We start from the raw sequence: 16425 nt of genomic DNA, 5'->3' as shown, positions 1-16425 counted from the left end.
ACAGGAAAGCACAATAAGATCTTACTGATTGTAATAAGCCTCAGAAAAGTTCTGAGAAGTTTGAGTTCTTTAGCTGCAACATTGACTTGTGACAATCACCATACCATACACCCCAGAGCTCTTGCTTTAGTTCAGATTTGCTTTGGCAGGGGTGATGCATTCCTCTTGGGTATGTGTGTGGTATATAATTTCTTTGTGTTCTGCATGCACAGCCACATTTTTATTCTAAAGTCTAATCACTGGTCTGTCTCAGTGCGTAGTGCACATGGGTTCTTGTATTTAAATTTACAGAAATGGACTCACATGTTTAAAATTTGACTATAGTTGAAGTGTTTAGTGCAATACTCTGTTTCAAAGTGTGGCTTAGTGGTGAGTTCTACAGACTTTCAGGAAAGGAGAAATGTGCTCTGGCATAGCTGAAGTTTTGACGCTGCTGTAAAATTTGCTCTAGAACGCAAATAACATTTTACATAAAACTTTGTGGCTTTTGTATAAGAGGCAAAAATTTAGCTGATTGATTCATTTAGGTTTTGAAGGAGCTAATTAAGTCAGTTACTTTCAGATGCTTTATTATCAAAATTCTAAAGGTGAGTTTTTAAGTTCTGCGGGTTTTCAGAAATGCTGCTGCTTCATTGTTTTTAAAATTGAAATGGTAAAATGATATTTGATAGTTTAACACTGAATAATCATCTGCCATAAATATTCACGAAGACCATTATTACAAAATGACACCTTGTCTCATTTTCTTTTAAAGAATATTCTGAAATAATGCTTTGTGGTAGGCTTTCAACGTTTCTCTAGTATGTCTACTCCATGGCACATGTACCTTGAACCACAATAGTATGGATGGAAGCAGAAAGGCAATCCAACTTCAAACATGGAAGGAGATAACATTTTAAAATAAATTCTGTGTAGCAGTAACAAAAAGGGACAGAGGGGAACCTCATACTCTGAACACTTCCTGAACTTTTCTATTGATGTTTGAGGGTTACACATTTCTCGGCAATGTTTTCAATTGGTCTGTGTGCAGCAGGGAGTGGGAGACTGAAGTCTTTCTTCCATGTTGGTAATGAGATGAGCTTGCATCGTAGCGTGTTGCCTTCCAAGAGGAATATGTCTGTGTACAGATACTTGCCAACAGAGAGCTCCTGACTTTTTAGTTCATGTTCCTACATGCTCCTCAATGCATTTGTTGCTCTCCTTTTCAATGTTATTTTTTTTCTGGAAACCCTTGTGCTACGAATGATCTATGCTGAGAGTAATACTGAGGAATAGTACAAGTATGTTATGTGCTGGAGTAACAGAGGAATATTGTATAAATCAATTTTGTCTTCTAGAGGGAGTGCCGTCTTTCTGTGGAGATTGAGCTTCAAATTTGGCAGATTTAATTTAGAGCAAAAGAAGAACCTTAACTGAATCGTGTAACAAGATATCATGTAACAGATACAAATGTTCTGCACAGTTTTCTTAAGTGTTGGCTTTTTTAAAAGGCAGAGGGGGATTAAAGTGTTTTCTTAGATGAAATTCTGTATCTGTTCCAGGGAAATGGGGCAAAGGTGGAGTCTTTACAAATTTTAGAGTTGTATGAGGGAGAAATTACTTCATTATTTTATGGCATTTAAATTATACTAGCATGTTTACATCACCATTGCCTCACATTATCTCCGTTGTTGCTCTTTTCTCTCCCATATTAAGTAAAAAAACCTCATCTCTGAACTGAGCTTCTTTAAATACATACCTTTGAACATCCTTTTCTGCTCTCCAGAAAATATGCTGCCTGGTATTTGGTTGATTCCTGAGGCCTTTTGTGGGTGAATTTAATTACATCAGTGACTTCTGAAACAATGTTACTGACATCACTGGAAATGGTTTACAGAATATAACTGCCAAGCTTAGTATTCCTTCTGCCTATGCTTGAATTGTTGGCTTATAAAATGGTAGCATACATCAACAGAAGTACTAGGATTTCCTTTGACTTGTAAAGCCGTTTTTCATTTTCATGCTTTGTTGTTCGTAATCTTACAATGAATACTTAATCTCCTTTCCAAAAGCAGTTTGCCACATAATTTCAAGAAGGTGTTGGTTTTTCACTGAAAATAAGTGTCCAAGAGGAACAAAATTTTAGTACCTAGGAACGGAATTGTTTCTCCTCATGCCCTATTGGTTCAATAAGAAAAAGAAGAAAATGATGACTGTTGGACAAATGTACTGCTCAAATATTCATGACTGACCTCTTATACCATGAAACAAAAGATTCTGAGATATTTTTTTCCAGTCCTGGAGGATTTTTTTGAATGTGTTTTCCTTGTGGGGAGAGAAAAAGAAAGAGGGGGATCAGGGTTGCCAAGGAGCTTTTTGTTTAGCAGAAACAGTATCTCAAAAACTTGTCTTTGATGCATTAAATTATATGATCGTCACTTGTTCCCTGATACTGCATGTATGCCATGTTTGACACAGTATTACACCCCAAATTTGGGAAAAACGCTACAGCTTTAGTATTGTGTTCAAATACAGAAAGGTGGATCTGTGGTTCCTAGCTATTGGTGGCTATGTTGTACCTGTAAGGACAGACTCCATATAGTGTGAACATCCAGAAGAGCAAGCTTTTCTCCCTCATACAAATAACAAGACTGAGTGTTATTGCCACACAGTTAATGTGAAAGATCAATAAAACTTGAAAATGGTGTTGAGTCTTCTCTAGTTTATTTCAACTCTCATCGTTCCACCTGTCAAGACAAGCTGGATGTACAAGTTCTGCTGCTCATTCTTTTGAAAATTTTTCCACTCTCGTCTTGTTTGTGTGAATAATAGAAAAAAATTCTCCTTTAACTCTGAGGCTCTGTGTTTGTTCTCAGACAAGCTGGATGGTTTGCGGACTGGCACTAAAAGGAAACGTGACTGGGAAGCAATTGCCAGCAGAATGGAAGATTATCTACAGCTTCCAGATGACTATGATACACGTGCTTCTGAACCGGGAAAGAAAAGGGTAATAAATTTTCAAATGACTTACTGTCCGTATATGACCATTTAATGGTTTCTGTGAAAAAAGAGTTCATATCAAATCATTCAGTGTCTATGAATATGGCAGTTTCACTGACTCACTTTTCATTTTGCTGTTCCTTTAGATTCTGTAAGAGAATATTCTTGAGAGTAGGATCTTCCAGTGGTAAACAGATTCATTATAATGAAGTGAGGAATTGTAGATAATAAAGATTAACTATGCATGGCATGGCTTTTGAGATTGAGAATGGAATCATGTCCCATTTCTTGCTGGGGGAGAGCACTTTGTTTCAGAGCAACCTGTAGAGTCCTTTTCTTATGCTTTATGTTTTGTGATGAGATAGTGCGATATACAGTGCAGATTCCAAGACAAGATGATGATTTTATTAAGCTTTTTTTTTGTTAAGTTTTGTAATAAGTAGGCAGAGAAACAGTACACTGTTCTTATGTTCAAAAAGGTTCAGCTGAGGAAAGTATCAGCTGTGTAGGTTTTATATCAAGTCTTGTAGACTTTACCTCCTGCATATACCTTGCGTAAAGTTTGGGAGATGGTGTATAAGAAGTTGGCTTCAACCACTTTATATGTAGTTCTGTTCTGAACACAAAATGCTACATCTTCAAATACCATTGTGGAAAAAAAGGACAAAAAGTCATAGAGGAAGGTGAAAGAGAGGAAATAGGAAGAGGTAATACTTTTTTTTTTTTTCCTACATAGAAAGACCAGCTTTTGCCACTAAAAGTCATTTGAGTTAACTGTTGGTGTTTGGGCTTTGTTTTGTTCCATAACGTCAAATAGAAAACATGGGTAGTACTGGACAGTGTGCATGAGAGAAGTGGAGATACTAAGGCACTGGCAGAGGAAGTGATGGTGGAAGAAAGCAGACATTGCTTATCAGCAGAAATAAGTGGGGAAATCCAGGTAGAATGTGGAATAGGGGGGTGCTGGCAGAAAGGTGATAAGGCTATGTCCCCAAGTTACAAATCAGCCTGAATGGGACTAACCAGTTAGAATGTCAAGGAAGAGCTCCTTCACTTACTGTTTTTTCTTGTCCTGCAAAGGTGTGTTCCAGCTGAGTTCTGGACTGTAGCCCTTCATCATCACCTCCCTCACTCCCACCTCCCTGCACTCCCTCCCATTGGTGTCTGGGTTTGTGGGTGAGGGAGTGACTGTATATGTTTGAACAGGATGAATGCAAGTGATCTGCATGATGACCATGAAGAGCCACAGAGGAGATGGCTGCAGCTGTAAAGATGGGAGATAAATGCATGAAGAAGTTACTTAATTTAAAGAAATAGTGGAAAGATTTAAAGAGAAATGTACCACAGAAGATAGAGAAGAAAACTTTCACTCATTCGCTGCTGAGTTACTCTTTAATGCTTTTTTCTGTAGTTTCACAGTCGTCTTCTATATGTTTCCATTGTGCAATTGAAAGACAAGTTGTACAGAAAATGAAGACACTAAATGAATCTTTGGATAATTCTTCCTGCAGAAAGCATTGCTTTGAACAGAGAAATAATTATAGTAATTGCACTTCAGCTCTCAGAGTTATAGCGTTGAAATGGAAAAGGCTAATCATCTATACTTTTCTTCTACTCTGTGGAACACCTGGGATATTCAATTAAAAAGAATGTAACTGGTGTAGTTTTCATCTTTACTGTTGGAAAACAAATTAATACTTACCTGTTTGAATGAAAAAGTACAAATCAGAATTCTTGTACTCTTATCTGCAGTGGAAAGCCTAGACTTGTCTCAGGATTTCTTAAGAGATTGTCCTACTGATAGTATGTTCTCCGTAGGTGCGGTGGGCGGATCTAGAAGAAAAAAAAGATGCAGACAGGAAAAGGGCCATTGGTTTTGTTGTTGGACAAACAGATTGGGAGAAGATAACAGATGAAAGTGGTCATCTTGCTGAGAGAGCCCTCAACCGCACCAAGTATATATGAAAAAGTGGTTAAATGGAATTTTGTGCCTTTAAGGTAAGTATTCAGTCTTCCTGCATGTTTATAGCCTTGATGGTTTTTTAGGTTTTTTAAGAGTTGAGGTTGCAGTTCATGTCATTGTTAGAGTTCTCCCAGGCAACATTGTTTGATTTGGAGCCTTATATAATAGATGTCAGCTGTGCCCATGTCAATCTGCACCCTCCTGTACAGCATCTAAAAATAAAAGGAGAAGGATTGTCAGCTATCAATCTCCCAAAACTCATTAACAGGAAGATTACATTTTCATTAAAAGCATAGTTTAGCTGTGTGCCTAGTCCTGTCTAGTTCAGATTTGCTTACTGTATCTTAAGTCTGACCATGTTAATTGCTGTTTTACTTCATGTAACAAACTTTTCCTTTCTTTACAGGCCATTTGCTCTGAGGAGAAGTGAACCAAGGTGTCATGAGCATCTTGCATGGGTCATGTCACTCCCACCTTCACAGTTTTTCTTTGTTACTTTAGTTTCAGCAGTTTTCTTGAGATATTGGCAGATAACCAGTGCCCTCAGAAAAACCAGCGAATCCCGCTGCTCCTAAGTGAGAGAGACAGTTTACTTTTTAATATTTTTGGAGGGGAGGGAGGGGGAGGGCCAGTAGTTTTAGCTGCTGTTTGTGGGATAAAGTGGAAGGATTAGACAGACGTTATCTCCACTGTACTGTCACAGAATGTTTATCACTTTTGCTTTGTGGCCGTTCTCGTTTTATACTGTATGTACCTTGTAGCTTATTGTATTAGGAAGCAGAACAATAAATTTCACTATAAACTCAGTGTTCTTGGTGGACCATATAGCATGTTTTTTGTTTGACATTTTAAATGTGGTCTGTGTTCACATGTTGACAGTGCTCAGAACTGTCCTTACCTGGAAGAGGTGCTGTGCTCATATTCTGGAATGTGTCCTGTCTTCTAGGTTTATCACCTGCTCTTCTCATAGGCAGCGCCATTAAGGCCCCAGGTTTTGCTGGCCTTTAGGAGTCATACCATTTCTCATTCTTCCTGGAGAGCAGGAATGATTGTTATTTTTTGGATCCTAGTTTCTCCATTATGTCAAATTTCCATTACTACGTGAGTATAAATTCGGTTGGATGGCTCTGAAATACTCAAGGTAGTAATGTATGAAAAACTTTTCTTTAATGCTCAGCTTGAAAACAGGTACTATGGAGTTCTCTGGAGGGCAGCCTAGAAAATTTCATTTTGGTCTTACTATGTCTTTTAGTCAACAATGATCCCTATCAGGGTACTTCATTCCATTCATAAGTCTACTGTCTCATAGAGAAACATCATTAAAAGAAACAACAAAGACCAGAAGTTACACCCTTCTATTCCTTTAATAAGTGTGTTCAGGTCGCTAAAATAGATAAATGAATACCATTCCACACTATTAAAAGTGGTACAAATTCTTCATAGATGCTGGTATATCGCTTCTGCACAGCATCAGGTTTACTGATGAAAACTTTCTTTTGTCCTTAGGTTTTGAAGCAAATGCCTTGTGTTGACAAAGTTGTAACCAGGCAAGGTGTTTAAATCTGAAAATAATTCCTTCTTACTGGTGAATTGAACTTCTTTCTTCTGATCTTTCTAAGGGAAGAAAATGAAGTCCTGAATTTCCTTCTTTGCTATTCTTTGTTGCTCTGCTGAGTGATTACAATGCAGTTTGCATCTAGATTGGTAAATAACTAGTTCTGGTGTGGTGGTAGTTCATGCTGTTAAAGGAGAGCCATGATGCTAATAGATGGGTTTGGTTGCAATTCTAATGTTTTGGTTTATGGGATGTTTCTCAGACTTGTCTGTGGTGCATGATTGAAAGCTCTTTGGTAAATGAGGGGAGTAGCTGAACTTGTGTTATGCCCTGAATGTGTTTAATACAAGAAAATCAAGCTCCCTGAATGCAATGTTTTTAAAATGGAAGGTAATAAGTATGCATTTTCCGTGTACACATACTATTATGTAGCATATATACTATCTTTTTTAAATGTTGCTAAGTGCTCTTTGAATTCTGACTGAGAATTGTTGACAAACAGAAACTAATAGTTAAAAATAAATCAGTATTGTGTATAGCTGTGGAAATCAGGCAAGCTTCGCTTTGGAGAAGTTACTCTCTCAGGTATGTGTAAAATGGGTTTCAGTCTATCCTCAGTTGTCCATAATGAAACTGGAGTTCTTGTGGCACACCATTGTTAGGAGTTGATGCTGTTTCTGGACTTTTAAGAACTGATAATGGTTTTTGTCTGTATTTTTGGTAATACACATGAACCAGATCCTTTTCTAACATTTTCCTTTCCAGGCTAAATAATGTTTCTGGTGCATGCAAATGGATAGCATGTGACAGAACCAATCATTATTTACCATTTTTAAAAATTTTGAAAATTACTTTAGCACGTAACACCCAGGGGGGTCACACTGTTTATTCTGTGGTGCATGTAGAATTAAAGAGAGACGAGCAGAGAATACACATAAAGTTATACTTTACTCTCAGAATGGAAAGAAAATGTATCAATCTTCGAGTTTAGGGCAAAATATCAGTTATGAAAACATACTGTTGCAGACTGTTTGTCAGACTGTTTGATCAGAACAAGCTGAAGGGCGGGGGGGGGGGGTGTTGTTGCTGTTGTTTTCCTGGTTCCCTGAAGTTCAGAACTTTTTCCGTTTCTGTAGTACAGAAATACCATTCCATAATCGTTGCCATTTGTTTCAGTTGGCTTGAATGTTTAGCAGGTCAGTCTTCATCTGCTTGATGGGAAGTGGCTGTTAAAGAAACTAACTTATGCCAGAACTCTGCAACCTGTAATAGATTCTACATACTCTAGTCCTTCAGTGAATGACGAAATCAAGCAAATAGGAAAAATTCATTATTGTTGCTGACAGAACTGAGAATAGCTAGGTAGTCTCGTGCTTGGCTCATAGTCAGAGGTTGGTGATTAGTGATTTCGCTTTTGTCTGGAAAATCCTTTGCTACAGAATCCAGTAAGTTTTGATACTGATTTAGTTCTTACTCATCATCTGCTCACTGATACTGACAGTAGCATCTTTCACAGCGCTGAACAGAAAGAATACCCACTTTCATTGATGGCCAAATAGGAAAATAGGCATCCAGCGCTCTCACATAATGATCCATCTTTGACCATGCATGCAGTTGTGCTAACTCTAAGTTGGACTGTTTCTGTGCAATGCATCACATTTAAAAATACAACTGAAAAAATCATCAGCTGCTGCAGAATGGAGCTGCTACCCCTTGAGCAAAGTTGATTGTTAAAACAGTATTTTCTGTGAATTACAATTTCTTACAGCACTTCAGTTTTTCTCAAGACTGTCTGCTTTAAGAATATTGAAACTACCTGTCTTACGGTAGAAATACATGAGCTTTTTGCAAGAGAATGTGCAACCTAAGACATGCTGCTGCTGTGTGAATAGAGCTTAGTTGTCATCTTCAGTCACCTTGTGGTTTACTGCAGGATTGCTCATTAAGCATGATACAACTATGGTGTGAAAGAGTGAAAATATAGTCTAGAGTATTATATCAGTTCTGGAAATGTTGTGGTTTTCTTTTTCTTAAATGTTTACATCAACATGGATAAAGAACTTGCCTTGCATTATTAGTTCCCAGTCTTTAGAAGGGAAGAACTGGTGTTGGTACAAGTTAGAGTTTCACTTTTCACCCATCAGGTTGGGTTTGGTATTTTTTGGACTTTGCTTCCATCATCTTTGTGAACCCTGTCCATTAATTGTTCCTTGCCTGTCTGTTTGTAAACAAAATACATTGCTGTTATTGTCTGTCTGTAAGGCATTGTTTTAACTATTTTCTGAAGCCTTTTAATCTTTGAACAACCGTTTAGATCCCATGGCGATCCGGAGGAGGATTTCACTGGTGGCTCTTATGAAAGGATTTAATTGGAAAAGTAGAGTTGTAATATTACACTGCAACAAATATATTAACCTGTCCCCAAAAAGCCCACATCTAATCCAGTTGAATAGTTAAAAATTGTGAAGAATTGTGATTTGCAAGTCACATTAGAAAGTATGCTTCATGCAGAAGAATAGTCTGTCATTAGTGTGCTTTTAAATCGGAGGGAAGAACATGACCTCACTGGCCAAGATCAGTTTTTTCCCGATTTGAGATTTCAGCATCATTGGAACGCTCTGAGAATCCTTTTCGAAGGAATGAAGTAATTCACCCTGTGGGACAGCTTGTTGCCACCTAAACAAATTTATTGTTACCAGAAGAAAAAAATATTCTTTGCCCATTTATTTAATGCAGCTGTCGTGGTGAATCGTTTAATGCCCTTCAGACACAATTTCCCTCAGCAGATTGTGCCATTTTATTATTAGCATTGCTGCCATGAAATTTTGGAAACCCACACAATATTGGGCAGACCTTGGGACTTGAAGAAAACGTGGTTGATCTGGGTTGGAGGCAAATTGTGCATTTTGCTATGAAGTTCCTAGTATCTCTGCTAGCATGCAGCTAGCTAACTGTGAATTGACTGAACTGAAACCCAGGAACTCCCTTGGAGTATTGTAACTCAGCGTATGTGGACTGGAAAGGGGAAGCAGTACTGAGAGTTTTCTTTGCCTGTGGAACATTCACATGGTCTGCATCCTCAGGAAGCCAAATACTGATGGGTACATGGTTCCTTTTTATTATGCCTCTCTTCGTTATTTAACATTTCCCAGATTATTTCTGGGAAATGAGGTCACAATACTGAACTTGAGGTTTAGTGACCATTTGGGATCAAACTGCACCAGGACAACCTGCGTACTATGAGATAATGTATTGAGGAGCAGAGGTGGCCATCTCAGTTGAGATCTGCACATTTGCAGCATAAACTATAAGTGGGTGAAAAGAAATTCAAGTTCTTACAGCATGGTGGTGTAGGACTGATTTTGCTTGGGTTTCTTACCATAGTAGAAATGAGAAGAGAAGGCAATTTCCTAGAATTTTAAATATGAATGGCCTAATTATCTTTCTATTTTGAGTGTCTAGGGCAGTCTTCTTTATTCTCTCATAAAACTTGAATCAAAGTTGTTTTCTCTTCTGCTCATCCATTCCTACAGGTTTGAGTCAGAATCCTTTGAGAAACTAAAGGAACACTGAGTGACTATTCTGATTTCTGCTCAAGATTAATCACTTTGTCATGGTGAAACTATTTTGTTTCATTCTTACCAGTGGAGTGTTCCAGCAATTGCGATGTCTCTTTCTACTGCTTGCAAATTTGCATGGTACTGGATCTGCACCCTGGATCTGAAGCCTTAAATCTTCCTTATGCATTGGAAAATTGGTAATGACAATGTTTCATTCAAGTGGATTACCACTTTCTAGCTGATAAATACTGTTTGGAAGCAGAATGTGCTATTTTATTCATGGTTTTGCTTAAACCAGGTAAGCGCAAGTACTGTTACCAAACAAAAAGTACAGCAAGTTGCTGGAAATGGAGAGAAAAAAGTGTTTCGAAGTCGCATGTCTTCCATTCTGTGTTAGGTTTCTAGTCAGGAGGCTCTGGTCTCTTTGAATTACAGGATTTAAGATTTGAATATGCAAAACCTTAAAGTTGCCTGGGTGGAAATGGCACAGTTTCTTTTTTTTTCTAATAATTTTCTGACTTGCAAAACTCTCAGATGGAATCTCTTTGGGAGGGGAGGCCTTTCCCTAGGACTTGTGCTCTGGAGTGTCAGTCATTCAAATATTTCTCCATACTGCTTCCTTTGTATGTGTGTACAGGCGCAAAGTTTGTTTCCTTAACTGATCAAGATACACGTATGAATGGATGTTCAGCTTTACACAAGAAATTCCTGATGCTTTTTATTAGGAAGGCATCTGAACTGTCTGCTGTGGCCAGTATATTCATACATGAATTTGCTGTGTTTGAACAGTTAGTAATCTCAGGGGAATACATGGAAGGCTGCAAGGTTGTTATCACTTCACCAATTCCTGTGATGTTGCTGGTCTTTGGAGAGAAACTATAACTGCAGTGCTCGTTGCAAAAAAAGCCAACCCCAAAACAGAAGTGAAAATTCTCCATCTAAATGAAGAAAAAAAACCAAAAAAAAAAAAGAAAAATGGTAATACAGTTAGTTATACTGTAATTATCTGAGCTGGAATCTGTCTTGTGTGGATAGAATGTGCTAGCAACTCCACTGTCTGAGGTGTCTGCTTTAGCAACTGGCTGCATATATATTTGTGGAGGAGAATCTGAAATTAATTCCCACAATTTTTTGTCTGCAGGTCAAAAGTATAGTTGAGCAAGCTGATTTAGAAAGCAGTTTGTCTTGAAAAAGCCTGTTAAGAGTGATTTGAAAGTACTTTTTCATTCCCTTTAAAAGCACAAGCCATTAACAGATTTACATGTAAGCTGAAACATTGCCCCCCAGAAAATAGAAGCGTCTTTCAAAAACTAAGATTTCTTCTGTTTAACTCTTGTAGGATGTTACTTTTCTTCTCTGGGGATTAGCGCAGAAAGGGAACAGAGCTGCAGTTCTTCCCTGCTTCAGAGTGTAAATTGCCTTAAAATGCAGAAACCTAAATATTTGTTTTGACAGGTAGGTAATACAGACAATTACTTTAATTTGGCACTACACCATACATGGATGACAAGGTATCTTAAGCAGCATTTTAAAAATTACCTTTTTATTCTGTTTTGTTAAGTCTGATGCAGATAGTAATAAAAGTTTTGTTTGGCCACTGTTGCTGATCCAGGTACTAGCTTTTGTACATGTAGCTTCTGGGTTTTGAGACTACTGTATTACTGTTTGAAGCACAGAAAACACAGCTTTACCAACAAACACCTACACTGTTTCAACTTACTCATCTGTGGATACTCAGAACTCTTGTGCAAGCGATGAGTCTTTACTGCTATTTTTTGAGGTGTTTGGTTTTCCATTTCCTTTGAACTGAAGTTGCCAAATCCTTTTCTTTTGAAGAAGCCATGGGCAGATTAACTTGTCTGGTAGCGGATCTTATTGTACTCTTCAGTTAGAGTCACACAGAAGTCAAGATTTTTCAGGTAATGACAACCAGGTGGCACTAAAGCTTTGATTTCATGTTAAGATTAAATTGGAGAAAAAAAAACAAAAGCTTGAAATTGTTTCCACTATAATTAAACTTATGTGGTTTCATACTGCCCAATACAGTTTTAAACCATTAACTTCTACTTCATGAAAAAGTTGCCACTTTTCTGTGGAAAAAAATTCAGTGGATTAACATTGCACTATTGTGTGGAGTATCACTTGCAGTCCACAGTCAAGATTTTGCGCTCCATCGAACCTATGTGCTGCATAATTATGGAACAAGATCTTTCTTCTGCCTTAAGGAGAGGCTTCAAAATTAAATGGTCTTTTTATATCCTGCTAAAAAGCTTGACAACTGCTGACATCTAATGGAAAATGGGATTTAATTTGGTAGAAGCTGCTTTTGGATTGTAGAGTCTTTAAATATATTGTAGCAAGAAGTAATTCTGAAACCTTCCAAGGTTTCTGATTGAATCTTTTACTTTTTTTCCTCTTGGAATGATGAAAAATAAGGATAAATATCCAAACCAAAGCACTAAAGATGCTTCTGATAGAAGAACCCACTCTGCCAAAGAAATCTCAGAACTTCAGCTTGATCAGAGACACTACCGAGATCTCTTACAAAGAAATGTACTTGAAGCTCTAATGTGAACGATTCGAACAGGTTTACGGAATGTATGATATGATTACTGCATGTTTTGCAGTAGGTACTTTATAGTTAAGGAGGAATGTGAATACCCTTTTCCAAGGAGTTTACAATCTACATATTCCTTTATTAGGAATATAATGATTTGTATCTCCTTTCCCTTCTCCCAGCAGGCAGAGAGAATCTGCTGTAAGGCTGAAGGGATGGCCCTGAAGTAAACTTGGGTATAAACTTCCTCATTTTTACTTAGAAGCCTGTCCGTTACAGCCTCATTGCAGTACGTATGTTTCAGGTGTAGCTTGAGAAGAATTATTCTGATACCCTTTAAAGCAATTTATCTACAGATCTGTTGGGGAGAGACACTAACATGGTGAGTATGCTGCATTGCTAGTAGTATGCTAACAGTGCACATCTGTACCTCCTACCTGAAGATGAACTTGGAGCAAAATAAGAATCTGACTAAAAAGCTAGATTTACCTCAGTAAAACCAGAAGTGACTGTTTGGCTTTGGGTCAGTGTGTGGAACTGATGAAACCTTCAGTGACCTTCAGTGATAAATATTTCTCCATCACCTCCTTTGTCAGTTGTGTCCAGTACTGACTTGTAGAAGATTCTCTCAGTCCCATGGATTTCCATCCTCTTGTTCCTGAGCTAGATTTCCAATGTGCTACGTTAAAGGAAAGGACTATCTAGAAGTTAATACTGGCACGATTTATGTTTTGCTAAGTGCAAAAATGCTGACCGTACCATGTTGTCACTTTGCACTCCGCTTTGATAGTTTCTTGGATTCTGCATCTAAATCATAGTCTTGAATTTCATTTGAAAAGCCACAGTTGTCCAGAGAATTTCTCTCTCAAAGGCTGTTCTCCACTACATACTCTGATGCAGCAGCATCCAGTGCAGTCATTTTGGAGAGGAGGTCCTCAACAGCTGAGCAATCTAATAGAGAATGTCTTTCTCGAGGAGTATTGCAAGATTTCTCTCTTCTTTCAGACATTTCTTCTCAGCATCTGACCTTTTTGGAGCCAATTTCTGTAAACAAAATGCGGGTGCTGTGTTCTTGTTCATGGACAGTTGTTTACCATTCCTAGTGAAACGGAACTTCAGAAATACACATTACTTATAAATCTGCACAACTGATGTGAGGTCCAGGGTTGGTGATGAGGTGACTACATTTTTTGCAAGAATGTGATTTATGTATGTTCTTCATCTGTGTGGTTTTATTCACGGAGGGCTTGATTTCAAATGTCATTGCCTTGGAAAATACTTTTTCTGCAGCAGTTCCATGTCAGTCTCTTATTTAGATGAATGCTTTAGGTTGAGACTTTGGTATATTAGTTCTTGCAGCTTAGGAGATTTACCTTTCTAAGATAAAGATGTATAGTTTAACTCTTTTGGTACACATTGATTTTTCCTTTTCTGGACTATTGTGGGATTTCCTTTTATTTTAATCTGTCCTTGGCTACATGCATCAAGATGAGGGAAATCTATTTTCAACAGTGGAAGCTACTTGTTAGCCTCGATGTACAGGAGAGACAAATAATATACTTCTCTCCTTGTGATAATTTAACCTAGTTGGGCATCTTTTTTTCTGCATTTTCTAGCACAGGCCATAAATAAATGTGTAATGCACCTCATATGTATATTATATAAAACTTAAATAAATGTGTGATGCTGAAATCAGTTTCCTTTACATTCAGTTCTTCAGCTGCATTAGTTCAGTCTTTGCTGTGATTTTTTTTTCCTTTGTGTTTGTGTCAAGTTGTATAAACCTGGTGAGTACAGAGTTCAGTATAGCTGAATGTACAGATGGAGTCTGCGTATTGTAGAAACAATATTTAACTTTCTGCAGTATGTAGGTTGCTTGCATTTTTTTTTTTTAACATTACTGGTTTCATTGTTCCCTACCTTTGATACACCAGCTGTGGAGAAGACCGACCTCTGGAAATAATGGTGCTAAAATTGCATTGAGTTTAAAGTCATTAACGTAATTAAAATATTTTACAAATACGCAGCTGGTTGGCACCTTCCCTGGCAAAAAGGATATAAATTAGCAGCAAAATCAAGACTGGACAGTATTCTAGGGAATTTTGGAAAGTATAAAAGGGTAGAAATATATTGCAAAAAAAAAAAGAATTGAAATAAAGCATTCAGTGTCAGATTCCTTTTTTTTTTTTTGCTGACTTTCTAACTGTGATAAAAGACAAAGGTTTTGAAAATAGGATAATATGCTGCTTTTGGTGATCTTGGGGAGAAGAATGCTCAGTAGTAATTAGGCACCTTTTTTTGACTTACACTGTTATCAGCTGGGATTTTTTTGTTTGGCTGTGTTTTTGCTGATGTCACTGAGTTTTTGGTTTATTTTAAGAGCAGTTTTGCCTTTGGAAGCAGCAGCCTATCTCCAGCAGCACCACTGACATGTTGCCCTTGAACCCTATGCACACAGGGATTCCGTCCTGCACCCGGGATGCGTCTGAGCCAAGCTCTGAACAGTTAATGTGGAGCAGATAAGCGCTGTTACCAGAGAGGGAATGGCACAAAGATGCATGTCTTCAGTGATGCTTCTCAGAAATCACCTTATAACTTCTCATAGACTAATTTACTTGATTTTTATCTAAGGGTTTACCCTCTTGAGTCAGTCCTCTTCCATTTTGCTGATGGGCTGGACTGATGCTACACCCTAATGTGAGGTGGTGGATGAATCACCTGTCATTTTGAACTGTCTATTGTGTGGATTCATGTGCTGGGGCACACTGAATGTCTGAAGCTACGCTACAGTCATATGTATTGATAACATACCTGTGTGCTAAATCTTAACAGTGTAGAACTGAGTTGTCATGGCAGGGGATTTTCCCAGTGCTACTGTTCTGTTTAAATGTCTTATGGGGAAAACAGACATTGGAGATGTGTCTGCATAAAACCTTCCTCCCTATTAATCTCAGTGCTCCTTTATTTGTACCAGGATTTAGGGCTATTGTATGTAGATCTTTCACATGTAGGGCCTGATTTTTTTGTAATGCCATATTTACCCTGTCATTACTCCATTACTGTTATGGATTTCTGTTTTACACCTGCATGATATCAGAGTTACATCTACAATACTTGCATTTATCTATCCTCTCCGCCTTCTTCTCCCCCAGCTCTCTTAATTGTTATTTTGTATGTCTGAGAATCCTTTCTCAACTTTAGCTTCCAGCGTGCATTGTTGTGTTTTGGGCATAGGGCTCCTAGCTCTATGGTTTATTTCCAGTGGAAAAAGCCACCGAATGCTTGCAAACACATGGCCATTCAATAATATACTGAATAAAGACAACTGAACTGGCACCAGAAGGCTTATAGGAGAAGCTTTGTGAGATGGTGAACTGAGTTTTGCAAGCTGCTGTACTAGCAAGATCCTTGGATCACTGGAGCATGTCGCAGGGACGATGCAATGGCCACTAAGTTTTTCTGGAAAGACTTTTGGGACATTACACGCTGCTTTCAGGTGATGTCAGTGCTGTGCTCCCAAGGAACACCTTCCATGCTGGTTCCAGCGTCATTTGCAAAGAAAGGAGCTGCTCTGCAAAGGATCGCTACTGCCACTAGTTGCCAGAGAACAACCTCTGCGGAAAGAACAGCCAGATGGCTCTGAGTCTGATGGTTGGCTGTGGTTGGCATAACAGGCCATACAGTAGTACGAAGAGAGGTAAGATCTTCTGATGGTAACTGCCGGTCTACTGGCTGACTGAAGCCTTAATATTCGTTCTTTCTTAAGAATCAGATCTTGAGAATTGAAGTTAGGGTATTCCCACATAAATGT

At 38.1% G+C, this 16425-nt stretch overlaps 1 protein-coding gene across 8 annotated transcripts in view; it reads left to right on the top strand.

Annotated features, from left to right (window-relative positions):
• The window catches only part of YLPM1 (YLP motif containing 1), a 38704-nt gene extending 32957 nt beyond the window's left edge, over window positions 1-5747 (top strand). For 4 of the 8 annotated variants that reach the window (XR_011324730.1, XM_069783873.1, XM_069783868.1 and 1 more), the window contains 3 exons: window positions 2856-2986; window positions 4798-4977; window positions 5349-5747. Coding sequence is in view for 7 of the 8 variants with exons in the window: in XM_069783873.1 (XP_069639974.1) it covers window positions 2856-2986; window positions 4798-4944 (278 nt within the window). In the remaining variant the exon portion in view is untranslated. Of the gene's footprint in view, window positions 1-1337; window positions 2687-2734; window positions 2824-2855; window positions 2987-4185; window positions 4978-5348 lie in introns of those variants that run through there. The other 4 variants (XM_069783870.1, XM_069783869.1, XM_069783872.1 and 1 more) reach the window with 3 other exon arrangements.
• The last annotated feature ends 10678 nt before the right edge of the window (window positions 5748-16425 follow it).

This window comes from Haliaeetus albicilla, chromosome 5 (assembly GCF_947461875.1).
Source record: "Haliaeetus albicilla chromosome 5, bHalAlb1.1, whole genome shotgun sequence".
In the NCBI taxonomy this organism is placed as follows: domain Eukaryota; kingdom Metazoa; phylum Chordata; class Aves; order Accipitriformes; family Accipitridae; genus Haliaeetus; species Haliaeetus albicilla.
Note: the sequence above shows the minus strand (reverse complement) of the source record. Positions and strands in the feature narration are given on the sequence as shown.